Source organism: Somniosus microcephalus, chromosome 29 (genome assembly GCF_052327205.1).
Source record: "Somniosus microcephalus isolate GS21.2 chromosome 29, FLI_Smic_1.0, whole genome shotgun sequence".
Lineage (NCBI taxonomy): Eukaryota > Metazoa > Chordata > Chondrichthyes > Squaliformes > Somniosidae > Somniosus > Somniosus microcephalus.
The window spans coordinates 33,848,750-33,869,048 of NC_141015.1; the positions used below are offsets into that span (position 1 = coordinate 33,848,750).

Sequence of the window (20,299 nt, forward strand, 5' to 3'; positions counted from 1 at the left end):
AAAAACCAGTGAGCGGCCTGCGCAGATCACACTTGGCAGGGACGTTGCTCTCTACCTCTCTTTCCTCCTTTAAGACGCTCCTTAAAACCTACCTCCTTGACCAAGTATCTGCCCTAATATCAACTTATGTGGCTCGGTGTCAAACTTTGTCTGATAACACTCCTATGAAGCACCTTGGGGGCGTTTTACTACGTTAAAGGTGCTGTATAAATGCAAGTTGTTGTTTTACACCTTTCCATTGAGTTCATGAGTCGGCGCCTTGCAAAAAAACAAGGCTGGGTGTGAATTTATTTAAACTGGTGCAGCTGTTTATTGCACAGGATTATTCATCAAATAGGCTCGATTTGTAAATTAACATAGAAACATAGAAGATAGGAGCAGGAGTAGGCCATTCGGCCCCTCGAGCCTGCTCCGCCATTCAATGAGATCATGGCTGATCATCCAAATTCAGTACCCGGTCCCTGCTTTCTCCCCATACCCCTTGATCCCTTTAGCCTTAAGAAATATATCCAACTCCTTCTTGAATATATTTAATGTATTGGCCTCTACTGCCTTCTGTGGTAGAGAATTCCACAGGTTCACCACTCTCTGGGTGAAGAAATTCCTCCTCATTTCTGTCGTAAATGGCCTACCCCTTATCCTTAGACTGTGACCCCTGGTTCTGGACTCCCCGACCATCGGGAACATCCTTCCTGCATCTAGTCTGTCCAGTCCTGTCAGAATTTTATAAGTTTCAATGAGATCCCCTCTCATTCTTCTAAACTCCAGCGAGTACAAGCCCAATCGACCCAATCTCTCCTCATACGTCATTCCTGCCATCCCAGGTATCAGCCTGGTGAATCTCCGCTGAACTCCCTCCATGGCAAGAACATCCTTCCTCAGATAAGGCGACCAAAACTGCACACAATACTCAAGATGTGGTCTCACCAAGGCCCTGTACAACTGCAGCAAGACATCCTTGTTCCTGTACTCAAACCCTCTCGCTACGAAGGCCAACATACCATTTGCCTTCTAAAATGACCCATAGCGCGAATCATATTTCCCCATGAGCTGTAGTTGGATTTCCACTCTTGATTCAGAAGATTTTGAGACCCGGAAGGAAGGCAAGTTGTGCTGTTTATGGTCCCGCCCCACTCTGTGATTGCCAGTCCGGCGTGAGCAGTTTTGTTGCGGATTTGCGCGAATACAATGTTTCCTCGCGTGGGCCGGTGCGTTCTGCATTGCTGCAAAAGACTGCCACTCGCAATGATCGCGGAGCTGAGATGCTGCAGCTCGATTGCCGGGAAGAAGCCGCAGGTTTACATGGAGATTTCAGCGGACGGCGAGCCCTTGGGCCGGATCACTATGGAGGTGAGTCGCGGTTCGGGGCCACTTTGGACCGGACAGGACTCCCGGACCAGTTCAAATCCTCACTTCTGTCTTGCACTTTATGCGCTCCCAAATGGACTGAACAACTTTTATGCAATGAATCTGTTATTGCATTGAAAACTCTGGTGAAGGAAAATAAATGCCTTGACATTGTAAATTGCGATGGATTATATTTGGATCCAGTTGATGGTGAATGTGAACTTTTGGTGAAATCTGAGCAGCGATGATCAATCCATACACATTATTTCTAAAATAAAAACCGAGCATGCTGGAAACAGTCGTCAGGTCAGGGAGAGTTAACGTTTCAGGTCGATGACCTTTCATCAGAACTGGAAGATGATAAAGATGAAGAGCTTTTAAGCAAGTACAGAGCCAGGAAAAAGGGGGGCAGGAAAAGAAGAAAAAGGAAAACAATTCACATTTTTGTAGCACCTTTCGCGTAGGAAAAGCATCCCAAGGTGCTTCACAGAAGTCTAAGGAAGAAATAGTGCCAAAATAAAGGAGATAATAAGAGGGGAGTCCAATAGCTTGTTCAAAGAGATGAGTTTTTAGGGAGCTCTTAAAGAAGAGGTGGAGCGGAAGGAATTGCAGAGGTGAGACCATGATGGTTGAATGCATGGCTGCAATGTTGGGGCAAAGGGAGGAAGGTTACACCAGATTCAAAAGAATGGAGAGTTTGGGGATAGTTCACAGAATCACAGAAACCCCACAGTGCAGATAGAGGCCATTTCAGCCCATCGAGCCTGCACCGACACATATCCCACCCGATCCCCGTAACCCCTACACCAACACATATCCCACCCTATCCCCACGTATTTAATCCCCCTAACACTAAGGGTCAATTTATCATAGCCAATCAACCTAACCCGTACATCTTTGGACTGTGGGAGGAAACCGGAGCACCCGGAGGAAACCCACGCAAACACGGGGAGAATGTGCAAACTCCACACAGACAGTCACCCGAGGTCGGATTCGAACCCGGGTCCCTGGCGCTGTGAGGCAACAGTGCTAACCACTATGCCACCGTGCTCAAGTTGTATGGCTTGAGGAGGTTGGAGGTAGGCAGGACCAAGGCCACAAAGGGATTTAAATGTGAGGATGTGAATTTTCAATTGGAGTGTGGGAGGACCTTGAGCCAATGTAGCTCAGTGAGCCTGGGTGATGTGTGAGCAGGACTTGGTGTGGGTTTGGATACGGGCAGCATAGTTTGGGATGAGCTCAAGTTTATGGATGGTGAAAGATGGGAGGCCGGCCAGGTCTTTCTGCATGAGGGTATGGACTGCTTCATTATCCGAGTGGTTGCGAATGGAACTGAACACTGCAATCATCAGTGAACATCCCCGCTTCTGACCTTATGATGGAGGGAAGGTCATTGATGAAGCAGCTGAAGATGGTTGGGCCCAGGACACTGCCCTGAGTACCTCCTGCACCAATGTCCTGGGGCTGAAATGATTGGCCTCCAACAACCACAGTCATCTTCCTTTGTGCTAGGTATGACTCCAGCCAGTGGAGTTTTCCTCTTGATTCCCATTGACTTCAATTTTACTAGGGCTCCTTGGTGCAACACTCAGTCAAATGCTGCCTTGGTGTCAAGGGCAGTCACTCTCACCTCACCTCTGGAATTCAGCTCCTTTGTCCATATTTGGACCAAGGCTGTTATGAGGTCGGGAGCCGAATGGTCCTGGCGTAACCCAAACTGAACATCAGTGAGCAGGTTATTGGTGAGTAAGTGCCGCTTGATAGCACTGTCAACAACACCTTCCATCACTTTTTGCTGATGATTGAGAGTAGACTGATGGGGCAGTAATTGACCAGATTGGATTTGTCCTGCTTTTTGTGGACAGCACATACCTGGCAATTTTCCACGTTGTCAGGTAGATGCCAGTGTTGTAGCTGTACCGGAACTGCTTGGCTAGAGGCGCAGCTAGTTCTGGAGCACAAGAATTCAGCATGGCAGCCGTGATGTTGGAGGGGCCCATAACCTTTGCTGTATCCAGTGCGCTCAGCCATTTCTTGATATCATACAGAGTGAATTGAATTGGCTGAAGACTGGCTTCTGTGATGGTGGGGACCTCAGGAGGAGGCAGAGATGGATCATCCACTCAGCACTTCTGGCTAAAGACGGTTGCGAACGCTCCAGTCTTGTCTTTTGCACTCACGTGCTGAGCTCAGCATTCATTGAGGATGGGATGTTCATGGAGCTTCCTCCTCCTGTTAGTTGTTTAATTGTCCACCACCATTCATGACTGGATGTGGCAGGACTGCAGAGCTCTGAACTGATCCATTGGTTATGGGATCGCTTAGCTCTGTCTATAGCATACTGTTCAACATGTATGTAGTCCTGTGTTGTAGTTTCATCAGGTTGGCACTTCATTTTTAGGCACACCTGGTACTGCTCCTGGCATGCTCGTCTACATTCCTCATTGAACCAGGGTTGGTCCCCTGGCTTGATGGTAATGGTAGAGTGAGGGACATGCTGGGCCATGAGGCTACAGAATGTGGTGGAGTACAATTCTGCTGCTGCTGATGGCCCACAGCGCCTCATGGATGCCCAGTTTTGAGCTGTTAGATCTGTTCTGAATCTATCCCATTTAGCACGGTAGTGACACACAACACGATGAAGGTTGTCCTCAGTGTGAAGACGGGACCTCATCTCCACAAGGACGGTGCGGTTGTCACTCCTACCAATACTGTCATGGACAGATCCATCTGCAACAAGTAGATGTCGATCTCACATGCCGGTGGGACAGGACATACCCAGGGATGGTGATGGAGGAGTCTGGGACGTTAACGTATGATTCTATGACTAAGTCAGGCTGTTGACATAGGCAGTTAAGAGTCAACCACATTGGTTGTGTATGTGTTTGTGCTGCAGTGTCATAGCTGGGTTGCCAGTATTTAAATACTGCTGCTCACTCCCCACCCAGAGTGGGTAAGGACGGCAGACATTAATGAACCAGATGGGTTTCATGGTCACCATGATACGAGCTTTTTACTGTATTTAAATTCGGGTCTTCCGGATCATTAGTCCAGGCCACTGGATTACTAGTCCAGTGACATAACCACTATGCTATCATTTCTCCCCCCACCCCCTTCATGTGTTCGTGTGATTAGGTTTTAAAAGTTTCCTCTACAATGTTTGAATAGTGATTACAGCAGTAAAGCTGCAGTGTTTATATTATTGTACATGATCGATATACTGAAGCTGTGCACTGCTTGTCTCTTTCAGCTCAGGGCTGATGTGGTCCCAAAGACTGCAGGTAAGTCCCAGGAACAGACTATGTTGAGTTGAAGCAAGTCTCCGTCTTTTAGATCTGTGGTCTTACTCTGAATGGTTTTGTTGCAGAAAACTTCCGTGCATTGTGCACAGGTGAGAAGGGTTTTGGTTACAAGGGCTCCACATTCCACAGAATCATTCCCCAGTTCATGTGCCAGGTAAGGAGCAATGTTATTTTGGGATTATCTCTGTTCTTGTTTCAGGAAATGGCAAATGACATGTTCAACTTCCAATTGTACAGGGTGGTGACTTCACAAATAACAACGGCACTGGTGGAAAGTCCATCTACGGTCGCAAGTTTAAGGATGAGAACTTCCAACTGAAGCACACAGGGCCTGGTAAGTAGGATGATTGATCTGTTTGCATTGATGCTTTTCAGAGGGTCGGTAGAGTGGAGTGGGATTGGGTGCAAAGGAAGAAGGGTGGAGGAAAAAGAGAAGGGAGTGGGAGGAAACAAAGAGGGATGTGGGTTGAGGGGGGAGCAGTTGGAAAGGGTGGGAAGCTGAGGAAGGGGGGAGATTGACTTCTGTCAACTGTGTGGGGGAGTTGTGCTCAGATGCGGAGACTTGCTCATAGTGCCAACACCATGCTCAGTCGGTTGGGAGGGTTGTTTGGCTAAGAGGGTCTGGATTCTGATCACTTAATGAGAGTCAGTGTGGGAGGTTGGGCAGATGTACTCAGGCGAGGTCTGCAGGCTCTGATCACCAATGTGGTGTCGGGCTATTTGTCTGCAGCGGGGAGGGGTTCAGTGCATGCTTAGTTTGGGGAGGAGAGATCAAATGGGGAGCTGGGGCCTTTTCTGGTGGGGTTTTTTCTCAGTGCAAAGGATGATTTCATCTGGGCATCTGGTCTAAAACCTGGATGTTCTTTTCCGTGTGAGGTGGAGGTCTAAAGAGAGTGGGTTATTTTGAGAGGCACCAATTGTGGCTCAGTAAGTGGGAGAATCTCCATTTGCTGTGCAAGCCAGGAGTTGTGTAGGTGGGAGTATAGGAAGTTATAAAGGGACAGAGACAGATGAAGTGAATGGACGAAACTGTGGACAGTACAGCACTCCCTCCATACTATGCTGGAGTGTGAGCCTAGGTCTCAAGTCTATGAAGTGGGTCTTGAATCCATAAGCATCAGACTCGGGAGAGTGCTACCGCAGGGCCACGGCTGACAGAGCTTAAAGGGTTAAATGATGAGGACAGCTTGTATTCCCTTGAATTTAGAAGGTTGAGGAGTGAGCTAATTGAGGTGTTTAAAATGATAGAAATTTCATAGAGAAGCCATTTCCTCTAGTGAAGGAATCCAGAACAATGGGGCTATCTAAATGGATCTTTTCATTAGCAACAGAAGCTAATATTGAATGTTTGATTATATTCCATGGGTCACACAACCTTAACCAATGGTTTATATTTTTGACCTTCATTGTAGATTGAATGATTCTAATCCTTTTTTCATTCATTTATGGGATGTGGGCGTCGCTGGCAAGGCCAGCATTTATTGCCCATCCCTAGTTGCCCCTTGAGAAGGTGGTGGTGAGCCGCCTTCTTGAACCGCTGCAGTCCGTGTGGTGAAGGTGCTCCCGCAGTGCTGTTAGGAAGGGAGTTCCAGGATTTTGATCCAGCGACGAGGAAGGAACGGCCGATATATTTCCAAGTCAGGATGGTGTGTGACTTGGAGGGGGTGTTCCCATGCGCCTGCTGCTCTTGTCCTTCTAGGCGGTAGAAGTCGTGGGTTTGGGAGGTGCTGTCGAAGAATTGGTTGGTATTTTAGTTTGGAGAAAAAATGCAGCTGCTTCACTCAAAATCTCAGTGTGTAAAGTCGTAAGGATAACTTCAGCTGAAGGGTGAGATTTAATTGAATTGCTCTTTAGGTTTATTGCACAAGCCTGGAAACGACGTCAGGAATGTCCTGCTATTCCCACTCTTCCTATTAAAGGAAGGAGAGTTTGCCAGGTGCCTTGACCACCAAATGTTCCTTGGCTCTCACTCTGGCTCCACTCAGCATCTACCTGATAGTGCAGCTGAAATGGAGAATTCAGGAATAAACAATTGTGGCAGTAAACCTGGGAGTAGCCACTAAGTGGGGTAAGGGTATGGAAAATATAACCAATTGGGCAAATTTTACTTTAAGGTGCAGATCAATATTTTCATGTCCTGGGATCGTTTCATGTTTGTTGAAGTCTTCTAGCCTTCTGTTCCAGCGCATTCTCCAACTGTGTCCTACCACCCTCCTCCCCACTAACAGCAGCAGCACATTCAGCCATTATACCCCCGCACTCTAGAATTTCCGATTGAATCCCATACATCTTGCTATATTTCTACCCCCTTTCAGAATTCTCCTGCAAACCTGCCTCCCTGACCAAACCTTCAGCCATCTCTCATAACTCTCCCTCCCTCCCCGCTCCTCTGTGTCTCACCCTGTTCTTTTTCCCAGGCCCAGAAATGCATTTCATTACCTCGAAGGCACCATATAAGTGCAAGTTGTACAGGAGAGCAAACTGAACACATTTATAGAATGTTTACTTTTTGCCATCTTACTATTGCAGGTATCCTGTCTATGGCCAATGCTGGGCCAAATACCAATGGATCCCAGTTTTTTATATGCACTGCGAAAACTCAGTGGTAAGTGTATGGTGAATTAGTATTCTCTCTCTGCAAGTATTCACTGCAGGATTCAGTAGTCACTAATGTCTGTTGTTGAATTTTTCAGGTTGGACGGTCGCCATGTTGTATTTGGTTCTGTGACGGAGGGGATGGATGTTGTAGACAAGATGGAAAAGTTGGGCAGCTCAAGTGGTGATATCACCAAGAAAATTACCATCACTGATTGCGGACACCTGGCCTAATTTTATTTGCAAATGAAATTATACAATTGAAATAAAACTTGATCACTTGCATTTCTCATCTTGTTTCAGACTGTAGAATTACGTATTTGTCTAAAAAAAATTATGCAGGTCTGTTGTACTCCCCCAGCTGACATCAAAGTGCCATAAACTGGCAATTTCACCTGGAACCTTATCTCAAGAAAAGTTTAGCCTCCAGCTGCCATGAATGCTAGATTCGGTGTGTGGACTATATTGTCCATGTCCTTGCTCATAGAGTAGGGATAAATAGGTCATTTTCGGGTTGGCAGGCAGTAACTAGTGGGGTGCCGCAAGGATCAGTGCTTGGGCCTTGGCTATTTGTAATCTATATATCATTGACTTAGATGAGGGAACTGAGTGTAATACATGCGAGTTTGCTCACAATACAAAGTTAGGTGAGAAAGTAAGCTGTGAGGAGGACACAGAGCCTGCAAATGGATATAGACAAAGTGTGAAGTTAGCCACTTTGGTAGGAAAAATAGAAAAGCAGAATATTTTTTAAGTGGTGAGAGACTGGGAAATGTTGGTATTCAGAGGAACCTGGGTGTCCTTCTACATGAATCACAAGAGAGTTGGCATGCAGGTCAACAAGCAATAAGGAAGGCAAATGGCATGTTGGCCTTTATTGCAAAGGGGTTGGAGTATAAGAGTAAGGAAGTCTTGCTCCAATTGTACAGGGCCTTGGTGAGACCACACCTGGATGTACTGCGCAGAGTTCTGGTCTCCTTATCTAAGGAAGGATATACTTGCCTTGGAGGCGGTGCAACAAAGGTTCACTAGATTGATTCCTGGGATGAGAGGGCTGTCCTGTGATGAGAGATTGTGTAGAATGGGCCGATACTCTCTGGAGTTTAGAAGAATGAGAGGTGATCTCATTGAAACATACAAGATTCTGAAGGGGATTGACAGGGTAGATGCTGAGAGGTTGTGTCCCCTGACTGGAGATTCTAGAACTAGGGGGCATAGTCTCAGGATAAGGGGTCGGGCATTTAAGACCAAGATGAGGAGGAATTTCTTCACTCAGAGGGTTGTGAATTTTTGGAATTCTCTGCCCCAGAGGGCTGTGGATGCTGAGTCTTTGAGTATATTCAAGGCGGAGATAGATAGAATTTTGGATATTAAAGGAGTCAAGGGATATGGGGATAGTGCAGGAAAGTGGAGCTGAGGTCGAAGATCAGCCGTGACTCAGAGACAAGGGTCCACAATTTAAATAAAGGAAACTACGATGGTCTGAGGAGCGAGTTGGGTAGGATTGAGTGGGGAATGGCGCTCAAAGGGTTGACGGTGGATAGGCAATGGCAAACATTCAAAGACCAAATGGATGAGCTACAGAATTTGTTCATCCCAGTTTGGCGTAAAAATAAAACAAAAAAGGTGACTCAACCGTGGCTAACAAGGGAAATTAGGGATAGCATAAGATCCAAGGAGAGGACATATAAATTGGCTAGAAAAAGCAATAATCCTGAGGATTGGGAGCAGTTTAGGAGTCAACAAAGGAGGACAAAGGGATTAATTAAGAAAGGGAAAATAGAATATGAGAGTAAGCTAGCAGGGAACATAAAAACTGACTGTAAAAGCTTTTATAGATATGTGAAGAGAAAAAGATTAGTGAAGTCAAGCGTAGGTCCCTTACAGTCAGAATCAGGGGAATTTATAATGGGAAACAAGGAAATGGCAGACCAACTAAATGCATACTTTGGTTCTGTCTTCACAAAGGAGGACACAAATAACCTCCCAGAGATGCCGGGGAACATAGGGTCTGATGAAAGCGAGGAACTGAAAGAAATCAGTATTTGTAGGAAAATGGTGTTAGGAAAATTGATGGGACTGAAGGCCGATAAATCCCCAGGGCCTGATGGTCTACATCCCAGGGTACTTAAGGAAGTGGCCCTAGAGATAGTAGATGCATTACTGATCATCTTCCAGAACTCGATAGACTCTGGAACGGTACCCATGGATTGGAGGGTAGCTAATGTTACCCCTGTGGCGTTGCCACATTGGGGAAACACTGTGTATATGTAGATAAACCTGTATAATCCCCTTTTAACTGCTGTATTCCCCTCCCCCCGCAAGACAGTTGCAAGCTGAGAGGAATAAGGCATGTTCAGACTTGCCTGCTGCTGAGAGAAGGAAACCAATCAGGTTCCAGCAGGTGACCAATCCATGAGTCATCACAGGTTCGCGGGCTGTACGAATTCAGTACTGTATTGTGAGAGTTGGAGTAAAGACCTATTTCTTGTAGCTCGCTGTGTTGCCTATTTCTTTACGCAGGAGACTGTAGTCTCCCACACCCCACTATTCAAAAAAGGTGGTAGAGAAAAAGCGGGGAATTATAGACCGGTAAGCCTGACATCGGTAGTGGGGAAAATGCTAGAGTCCATTATAAAAGATGTAATAGCAGAGCACTTGGAAAGCAGTGACAGGATCGGACAAAGTCAACATGGATTTACAAAAGGTAAATCATGCTTGATTAATCTGCTGGAATTTTTTGAGGATGTAACTGGTAAAATAGATAAGGAAGAACCAGTGGATCTGGTGTATTTGGACTTTCAGAAGGCTTTCGATAAGGTCCCACACAAGAGATTAGCGTGCAAAATGAAGGCACATGGGATTGGGGGCAAGGTATTGACTTGGATAGAGAACTGGTTGGCGGACAGAAAGCAAAGAGTTGGAATAAACGGGTCGTTTTCCGAGTGGCAGGCAGTGACTAGTGGGGTACCGCAAGGATCGGTCCTAGGACCCCAGCTGTTCACAATATATATTAATGATCTGGACGAGGGAATTGGATGTAATATCTCCAAATTTGCAGACGACACAAAGCTGGGCGGGAGGGTAAGCTGCGAGGAGGATGTCTGGAAACTACAGTACGATTTGGACAGGTTGGGTGATTGGGCAGAAACATGGCAAATGCACTATAATGTGGATAAATGTGAGGTTATCCACTTTGGTGGCAAAAACAGGAAGGCAGATTATTATTTGAATGGCAATAGATTGGGAGAAGGGGAAGTGCAAAGAGACCTGGGGGTCCTTGTGCACCAGTCGCTGAAGGGAAGCATGCAGGTGCAGCAGGCGGTTAAGAAGGCAAATGGTATGTTGGCCTTCGTAGCAAGGGGGTTCGAGTACAGGAACAGGGATGTCTTGCTGCAGTTGTACAGGGCCTTGGTGAGACCAGCGCCAGAGACCCGGGTTCGAATCCGGCCTCGGGCGACTGTGTGGAGTTTGCACATTCTCCCCGTGTTTGCGTGGGTTTTCTCTGGGTGCTCCGGTTTCCTCCCACAGTCCAAAGATGTGCGGGTTAGGTTGATTGGCTATGATAAATTGACCCTTAGTGTTAGAGGGATTAAATACGTGGGGTTACAGGGATAGGGTGGGATATGTGTTGGTGTAGGGGTTACGGGGATTGGGTGGGATATGTGTCGGTGCAGGCTCGATGGGCCGAAATGGCCTCTATCTGCACTGTGGGGTTTCTGTGATTCTGTGACCTTACCTGAGGAAGGACGTTCTTGCCATGGAGGGAGTGCAGCGAAGATTCACCAGGCTGATACCTGGGATGGCAGGAATGACATATGAGGAGAGATTGTGTCGATTGGGCTTATATTCACTGGAGTTTAGAAGATTGAGAGGGGATCTCATCGAAACCTATAAAATTCTGTCAGGTCGGGACAGACTAGATGCAGGAAGGATGTTTCTGATGGCCGGGGAGTCCAGAACCAGGGGTCATAGTCTAAGGATAAGGGGTAAGCCATTTAGGACTGAAATGAGGAGGAATTTCTTCACCCAGAGTGGTGAACCTGTGGAATTCTCAGCCACAGAGGGCGGTGGAGGCCAGTTCATTAAATATATTCAAGAGTTGGATATATTTCTTGAGGCTAAAGGGATCAAGGGATATGGGGAGAAAGCAGGGACAGGGTACTGAATTTGGATGATCAGCCATGATCACATTGAATGGCGGAGCAGGCTCAAAGGGCCGTGTGGCCAACTCCTGCTCTTAATGTTCCCCACCTGCTCAAAGTCTTTTTTTAACCCATATCCAATATTTTTTTTAGAATAAACTAAAATGTTCCACAAAAATTGGGAGAAAAAAAAACTTTTTTCTTCAATGGCCTCCCCCCCCCCCGCCATCCCATGATTTTTCGCCCACGAGATTAATCTTTAACTCTCGGGAGAGATTCCTGGATTGTTGGCAACCCGAGGCGGGAATAATCGGACCAGGAGCAACTCAGTTGCCCATCTTTCAGCATCCATTTATTGTGGATTTAGTCAGGTTTGTAAATTAGAATGAGGCAGAGTTACCGGAGACGGTGCAATCAAGATGGCGCTTGCGTCTTGCCGCAGCTCCTGGCCCCGCCCTACTGTGATTGACAGCTCGTCCTGCTGATGGTCCCGCCCAGCAGACACGTCACCTAGGGCCCCGCCCTGCTCTGTGACTGACAGCTCGTCCTGCTGATGGCCCCGCCCTGCTCTGTGACTGACAGCTCGTCCTGCAGATGGCCCCGCCCAGCAGACACGTCAGCTAGAGCCCCGCCCTGCTCTGTGACTGACAGCTCGTCCTGCTGATGGCCCCGCCCAGCAGAAACGTCACCTGAGGCCCCGCCCTGCTCTGTGACTGACAGCTCGTCCTGCTGATGGCCCCGCCCAGCATAACCGTCATCTTCTGGCCCCGCCCTGATGCCTGACTGACAGCGAGTGCTGCTCACGGCCCCGCCCAGCATTCTGACCTCACCCTCTGGCCCCGCCCTGATGGGTCACTGACAGCCAGTCTAGTTGGACAATGAGGCCTGTGTGTTTTTTGCTGCCAGCAGCATTTCAAGCTTAGTCATGCTACAAAAACTTGTCTTTTTTGTTTGGTGAGGAAAAGTTGGAGAAGACACCCCAGAATGCCTCCAAAGTGTCGAGTCCTCGAGCAGTGTGGGTGTCGAGCTGGATTGGCAGGAGGATTTTTGATTTGGCGTTAAACAAACTTCCTCCAGCCCCCCGACAACCCTCCGAGATCTCTGTGTCCCTCCAATTCTCGCCTCTTGTGCATCTCTGCCTCCAGCTGCCTCAGCTCGAATTCCCTCCCTAAAGTGAGAATGCTTTGTGTCTCTCGACCCTTCCACTGTCTCCGATTTGTCACACTGCTTGTCCGGCATCCAGTACTGGATGAGCAGAATGTTCCTCCAACTGAATATTGGGAAGACCGAAGCCATTGTCTTCGGTCCCCGCCACAAACTTCGTTCCCTAGCCACCGACTCCCTGGTAACTGTCTGAAGCTGAACCAGACCGTTCACAACCTTGGTGTCAATTTTGACCCCGAGGTGAGCTTTCCACCACATCATCAAATCCGCCGATTTCATCTCCGTAGCGTTGCCTGACTTCGCCCCTCCCTCAGCTCATCTGCTGCTGAAACCCTCACCCATGTCTTTGTTACCGCTAGACTTAACTATTCCAATATGGAAAAGTGATCCATCCGTGTTAAGGATAGCATTAGATTGAAAGAAGAAGCTTATAATGGTGCGAAGAATAGCAGTAAGCCTGAGGATTGGGAGAGTTTCAGAAGCCAGCAAAGGTTAACCAAAAAATTGATAAAAAAGGGAATAAATAGAATATGAGAGAAAACTAACAATAAATATAAAAACAGATTGTAAGAGCTCCTACAAGTATGTAAAAAGGAAGAGAATCATAGGGGGAGAAATTCGGTTGATAGCGCCACCGATTAACGCCTAAAGAGGCCGAGAAGTGGGGCGCTAGCCAATTTCCGGGCGGGTGCAAGGCGCCTAGCGCCTCGCCCCATATTGAGCATGCATTTAGCGTCGGCGCTAAATCTTAGCGCCCACTCATGGGCGCAGGCTGATTATGACGTCATTTGAGTGTGCAACGCCTTTTGGGTGCCCCGGACCGGAAATTCAGTGGCGCCCCCCTCTGTAGCGCCTGGCGCTAATAGTGACAGCTTACCTGGGCCTTACCAAGTCGCTCTCGGGCTGGAGGAGCGTTATTTAAAGGGGACTGGTGTGGTTTAAAAGCGGCAGCCATTTTTGGATCACAACTTCCTCGAGAGCTACAAAGAGTTGCTGAGCTGCACACTGGGAGCCATTTGACCACTGAGCCAGCGCAGGCAGACGATCTTCAGCCTTCTGACCATCACCTTGCTGTTGGTGAGCCTTGACAACGGGGAACCTTCCTGTGGGCACTTATTATGGGGGCTGCATTGGAGGGGAACGTCCTGCTGCTGAATCATCTGGAAAGGGCACTGAGACGCAGGGAGAGGGGGGTGGGCATGGCCAGACGGAGGAGGGCCAACAGACGTCGCCACAGCAGACCTTACGCTGGCAGGGTTATCCGACAGCAGTTTTCCTAAATGAACATGTCGGGGGAGCAGTGTGTCAGAAGGCTGCGATTTAGAAAGGAGGTGGTGACTGAGCTGTGCCAGCTGCTTCAGCCAGATCTGCAGCCTCAGATAAGGTGCAGGATATCTCTGTCGGTGGCTGAGAAGATGCCTGCTGGCCTGAACTTCTACGTGAGCAGCTCTTCTCAGGCTGCGCGTCAGGGGCTGATCAGAAGTAGCTTCTAGGCCCCTCTCACGGAATGCTTGCTGCCATTCCAAGAACAGGAATGGAACCGGTCTGATACCCCCAAGCCTGTGAAGGGCAAGATGCATGTAAATAGCAGGCATGGCCATTGTAAATGAAGAAAGTGTTTCATTACACAAAATGTGGTTCCTTCAAACATGAGAAAGCTATGGCAACAGAAAGTAAAACTAATACACTGACACATAACTGCCTCTCACACCCGGGAGACTGTCCAAAACATAAATCACATTCCGACCATCTTCCTTGGCCTTGATTCCACTGCGCCAACCAAAGCATCCAATGCCCCATCAGTGAGGCGTTCCGCCCTCTGCCTCACCCTTTCCATGTCTTGCTAGGCTGGTGCGCCACAGGTAGGCTCCCACCGCTTTGAAGGCCTACAAGGCAGTGAGTGTGTCTGGTGATGCCAATTGACCTGCCCCTTTAAGAGCTGGCTGGCGCCACTGTGTCTCAGGGAAAGTGATTATTGACAGCACCCTCGCTGTGCCCTGCCGCCGCGAAATTGGGTTGCGCCGCCGGGTTAGCGCCTTAAGAGTAGCGTGCAGCGCCTGATTTAGCGCCGCAATCACCTTTAGGGGCGCTGCAACCCAATATCGTGCTAGGTGGCGCTAAATGGTGCCTGGCGCTAAACTTTGCGCATCGCCAGGGCTAGCGCCCCAAACGCGGCTATACCGAATTTCTAGGCCATAGAGTCATAACGGCACAGAAGGAGGCCTTTCAGCTCATCAAGTCCATGGCGGTTTTCTGTAGAGCAATCCAGTCAGTAGCAAAAGTAAACATTGGTCCTTTAGAGGCTGAGACAGGAGAAATTATTATGGAGAATAAGGAAATGGCAGAAACGTCTTCACAGTAGAAGACACAAAAAGCATACCAATAATGGTGGGGAACCAAGGGTCTAATGAGAGTGAGGAACTTAACGTAATTAATATAAGTTATAGAGACATAATGGCAGAGAAGGAGACCATTCGGCCCATCGAGTCCGTGCCGGCTCTCTGTAGAGCAATCCAGTCAGTCCCATTCCCCCGCTCTATCCCCGTAGCCCTGCAAGTTTATTTCCCTCAAGTGCCTATCCAGTCTCCCCTTGAAAACATTGAGTGTCTCCGCTTCCACCACTTCCGTCAGCAGCGAGTTCCAGGTCCTCACCACTCGCTGCGTAAAAAGGTTTTTCCTCGCATCCCCCCTGTATCTCTTGCCCAAAACCTTAAATCTGTGTCCCCTAGTCCTTGTACCAACAATTAGTGGGAACAGCCTTTCCCCATCTAGCCTATCCAAACCCGTCATAATCTTGTACACCTCTATCAAATCACCCCTCAACCTCCTTTGCTCTAATGAAAACAAATCCAGCTTCTCCAACCTGTCCTTGTAGCTAAGAACCCCCATCCCCGGAACCATTCTGGTAAATCTCCTCTGCACCCTTTCAAGGGCCTTCACATCCTTCCTAAAGTGTGGTGACCAGAACTGGACGCAATACTCCAGTTGTGACCTAACCAACACTTTATAAAGGTTCAGCATAACTTCTCTACTTTTGTACTCAATACCTCTATTTATGAAGCCCAAGATCCCATATGCTTTGCTAACCACTCTCTCAATATGTCCCGCCACCTTCAGGGACCTATGCACATTAACTCCCAGGTCCCTCTGTCCCTGCACACTCTTTAAAACTGTGCCATTAAGTGTATATTGCCTCGCCCTGTTCCTTCTGCCAAACCGCATAACTTCACACTTCACTGTATTAAATTCCATCTGCCACTTGTCTGCCCATTCTGCTAGCCTTTCTATGTGCTGTTGCAGTCGATTGGTATTATCCTTACAGTTCGCCATGCCCCCAAGTTTGGTGTCATCGGCAAATTTAGAAATTCTACTCTGTGTTCCAATATCCAGGTCATTTATATATATCAAAAAAAGCAGTGGCCCCAGTACCGACCCTTGGGGAACACCACTGTCTACCATCCTCCAGTCTGAAAAACAGCCATTTACCACAACTCGCTGTTATCTGTCCTTAAGCCAATTCCTTATCCAAGCTGCCACTGACCCACCCATTCCATGAGCCTCAATTTTGTTGACCTTCTATGTGGTACTTTGTCAAACGCTTTCCTAAAATCCATGTAGACAACATCCATTGCATTCCCTTCATCAATCCTCCCTGTTACTTCATCAAAAAATTAGAAAAAGTACCAGAGAAACTAATGAGACTAAAAGCCAACAAATGTCCTGGACCAGACGGCCTACACCCTAGGGTTCTAAAAGAGGTGGCTGCAGAGATAGCGGATGCATTGGTTTTGATCTTCCAAAATTCCCTAGATTCTGGAATGGTCCCAGCGGATTGGAAGGTAGCAAATATAACACCGCTATTCATGAAAGCAGGGAGAGAGAAAACAGGGAACTACAGGCCAGTTAGCCTGACATCAATCGTCGGGAAAATGCTGGAATCCATTGTTCAGGACGTGATATCAGGGCACTTAGAAAATTATAACATGATTAGGCAGAGTCAACATGGTTTTATGAAAGGGAAATCACGTTTGACAAATTTATTAGAGTTTTTTGAGGATGTAACTAGCAGGGTAGATAAAGGGGAACCAGTGGATGTAGTATATTTGGATTTTCAAAAGGCACTCGATAAGGTGCCACATAAAAGGTTATTACACAAGATAAGGGCTCATGGAGTTGGGGGTAATATAGTAGCATGAATAGAGGATTGGTTAACAGACAGAAAACAGAGAGTAGGGATAAACGGGTCTTTTTCAGGTTGGTAGGCTGTAACTAGGATGTTGCAAGGATCAGCGCTGGGGCCTCAGCTATTTACAATCTATATTAATGACCTAGATGAAGGGACCGAGTGTAATGTATCCAAGTTTGCTGACAATACATAGCTAGGTGGGACAGTAAGCTGTGAGGAGAACACAGAGTCTGCAAAGGGATATAGATAGACTAAGTGAGTGGGCAGTAAGGTGGAGATGGAGTATAATGTAGGGAAATGTGAGGTTATTCACTTTGGTAGGAAGAATAGAAAAACAGAGTATTTTTTAATCGGTGAGAAACTTTTAAATGTTGGTGTTCAGAGAGATTTGGGTGTCCTCGTACAAGAAACACAGAAAGCTAGCATGCAGGTACAGCAAGCAATAAGGAAGGCAAATGGCATGTTGGCCTTTATTGCAAGGGGGTTGGACTATAAGAGTAAGGAAGTCTTATTACAATTGTACAGGGCCTTGGTGAGACCACACCTGGAGTACTGTGCACAGTTTTGGTCTCCTTATCTAAGGAAGGATATACTTTCTTTGGAGGTGATGCAACAATGGTTCACTAGATTGATTCCTGGGATGAGAGGGCTGTCCTATGAGGAGAGATTGTGTAGAATGGGCCGATACTCTCTGGAGTTTAGAAGAATGAGAGGTGATCTCATTGAAACATACAAGATTCTGAAGAGGATTGACAGGGTAGATGCTGAGAGGCTGTTTCCCCTGACTGGAGTGTCTAGAACTAGGGGGCACAGTCTCAGGATAAGGGGTCGGCCATTTAATATTGAGATGAGGAGGAATTTCTTCACTCAGAGGGTTGTGAATTTTTGGAATTCTCTGCCCCAGAGGGCTGTGAATGCTGAGTCTTTGAGTATATTCAAGGCTGAGATAGATAGGTTTTTGGACTCTAGGGGAATCAAGGGATATGGAGATCAGGCGGGAAAGTGGAATTGAGGTCGATGATCAGCCGTGATCTTATTCCTATCCTCGCCCCTCCCTATCTCTGTAATCTCCTTCAGCCCCACAACCCCCCGAGATATCTGCGCTCCTCTAATTCTGCCCTCTTGAGCATCCCTGATTATAATCGCTCAACCTTTGGTGGCCGTGCCTTCGGTTGCCTGGGCCCGAAGCTCTGGAATTCCCTGCCTAAACCTGTCCGCCTCGCTACCTCTCTTTCCCTCCTTTAAGACGCTCCTTAAAACCTACCTCTTTGACCAAACATTTTGGTCACCTGCCCTAATTTATCCTTATGTGGATCGGTGTCAAACTTTTTTTGTCTTAAAATACTCCTGTGCCTTTAACGTAGTAAAATGTCCCAAGGCGCTATATAAATACAAGCTTTTGTTGTTGTTGTTTGAATGTCGGAGCAGCCTCGAGGGGCCGCAGGGCCTACTCCTGCTCCCATTTCTTATGTTGTTACATTCTTATGTTCTAATACGCTCCCGGCCAACCTCTCATCTTCCACCCCACATAAACCTGAGCTCATCCAAATCTCTGTTGCCCGTATCCAGTCCAGCACCTGCTGGCCAAGATAATGGGCACGGTGAGGTTGTCAGTTGAGGTTGTTGAAGTCAATGTTGAGGTCGAAAGGCTGTAAAATAATCGAAAGATGAGGCAATGGTTCTGCTGTAACCAGGTACACTTCCTCTGGACTCCTCCTCTTTTGTTTATTTGCACGGCGTTTTCTGACTCCCTCTGCGCCTGCGCGCATGTTTTGTTATTGCGCACGCGCGCCCGATCCGCTCGCGCAGGCGCAGTACGCCACATGAGCAAGCCGGAAGTGGGGCCGAACCACGTTGTCGAGCCCGAGGCCCAGCTCGCGGCTTTTGGGTTAGTTTTCGAAAAATCATTGACTACACTGAAGGAGTCTCCAGGACTACTGCCTGGAATGTCGCTGTTATTATCTGCACCAATATTTTTGCGGCCTTCAGAGAGAGTGAAGGAATCGGAGGGGGAGAGAGGAAGAGAGAGGGAAAGAGAAAGAAAGAGGGTGAGAGAAAGAAAGAGAGGGGGGAAGAGAGAGAAAGGGAGAGGGGGAAGAGAGGAGGGGGAGAGAGAAAGGGAGAGAGGGGGTGAGAGAAAGAAAGAGGGGGGGAGAGAGAAGGAGGCAGAGGGGGAGAGAGAGAAAGGGGGGAGAGAGAAAGAAAGAGAGGGGGGGAGAGAGAAAGGGAGAGGGGGAAGAGAAGGAGGCAGAGGGGGAGAGAGAAAGAAGGGGAGAGAGAAAGAAAAGGGGAGAGAGGAGGGGAGAGAAAGAAAAGGGGAGAGAGGAGGGGAGAGAGAGAGGAGGGGAGAGAGAAAGAAAGGGGGAGAGGAGGGGAGAGAGAAAGAAAGGGGGAGAGAGGAGGGGAGAGAGAAAGAAAAGGGGAGAGAGGAGGGGAGAGAGAAAGAAAAGGGGAGAGAGGAGGGGAGAGAGAAAGAAAAGGGGAGAGAGGAGGGGAGAGAGAAAGAAAAGGGGAGAGAGGAGGGGAGAGAGAAAGAAAAGGGGAGAGAGGAGGGAGAGAGAAAGAAAAGGGGAGAGAGGAGGGGAGAGAGAAAGAAAAGGGGAGAGAGGAGGGGAGAGAGAAAGAAAAGGGGAGAGAGGAGGGGAGAGAGAAAGAAAGGGGGGGAGAGAGGAGGGGAGAGAAAGGGGGAGAGAGGAGGGGAGAGAGAAAGAAAGGGGGAGAGAGGAGGGGAGAGAGAAAGAAAGGGGGAGAGAGGAGGGGAGAGAGAAAGAAAAGGGGAGAGAGGAGGGGAGAGAGAAAGAAAGGGGGGGAGAGAGGAGGGGAGAGAAAGGGGGAGAGAGGAGGGGAGAGAGAAAGAAAGGGGGAGAGAGGAGGGGAGAGAAAGAAAGGGGGAGAGAGGAGGGGAGAGAGAAAGAAAGGGGGAGAGAGGAGGGGAGAGAGAAAGAAAGGGGGAGAGAGGGGGGGAGAGAGAAAGAAAGGGGGAGAGAGGGGGGGAGAGAGAAAGAAAGGGGGAGAGAGGAGGGGAGAGAGAAAGAAAGGGGGAGAGAGGAGGGGAGAAAAGAAAGGGGGAGAGAGGAGGGGAGAGAAAGAAAGGGGGAGAGAGGAGGGGAGAGAGGAGGGGAGAGAGAAAGAAAGGGGGAGAGAGGAGGGGAGAGAGAAAGAAAGGGGGAGAGAGGAGGGGAGAGAAAGAAAGGGGGAGAGAGGAGGGGAGAGAAAGAAAGGGGGAGAGAGGAGGGGAGAGAGGAGGGGAGAGAGAAAGAAAGGGGGAGAGAGGAGGGGAGAGAGAAAGAAAGGGGGAGAGAGGAGGGGAGAGAGAAAGAAAGAGGGAGAGAGGAGGGGAGAGAGAAAGAAAGGGGGAGAGAGGAGGGGAGAGAGAAAGAAAGGGGGAGAGAGGAGGGGAGAGAGAAAGAAAGGGGGAGAGAGGAGGGGAGAGAGAAAGAAAGGGGGAGAGAGGAGGGGAGAGAGAAAGAAAGGGGGAGAGAGGAGGGGAGAGAGAAAGAAAGGGGGAGAGAGGAGGGGAGAGAAAGAAAGGGGGAGAGAGGAGGGGAGAGAGGAGGGGA

At 48.3% G+C, this 20,299-nt stretch overlaps 1 protein-coding gene across 1 annotated transcript; it reads left to right on the forward strand.

The window, feature by feature from the left end:
- Positions 1 to 1,107: 1,107 nt before the first annotated feature.
- On the forward strand, positions 1,108 to 9,737 carry LOC147098622 (peptidyl-prolyl cis-trans isomerase-like). The gene is made up of 6 exons (XM_085970561.1): positions 1,108 to 1,350; positions 4,598 to 4,628; positions 4,715 to 4,803; positions 4,887 to 4,983; positions 7,179 to 7,254; positions 7,343 to 9,737. Exons 1-6 carry the CDS (start codon positions 1,189 to 1,191, stop codon positions 7,476 to 7,478), a joined length of 591 nt encoding a protein of 196 aa, XP_085826687.1. The 5' UTR covers positions 1,108 to 1,188; the 3' UTR covers positions 7,479 to 9,737.
- The last annotated feature ends 10,562 nt before the right edge of the window (positions 9,738 to 20,299 follow it).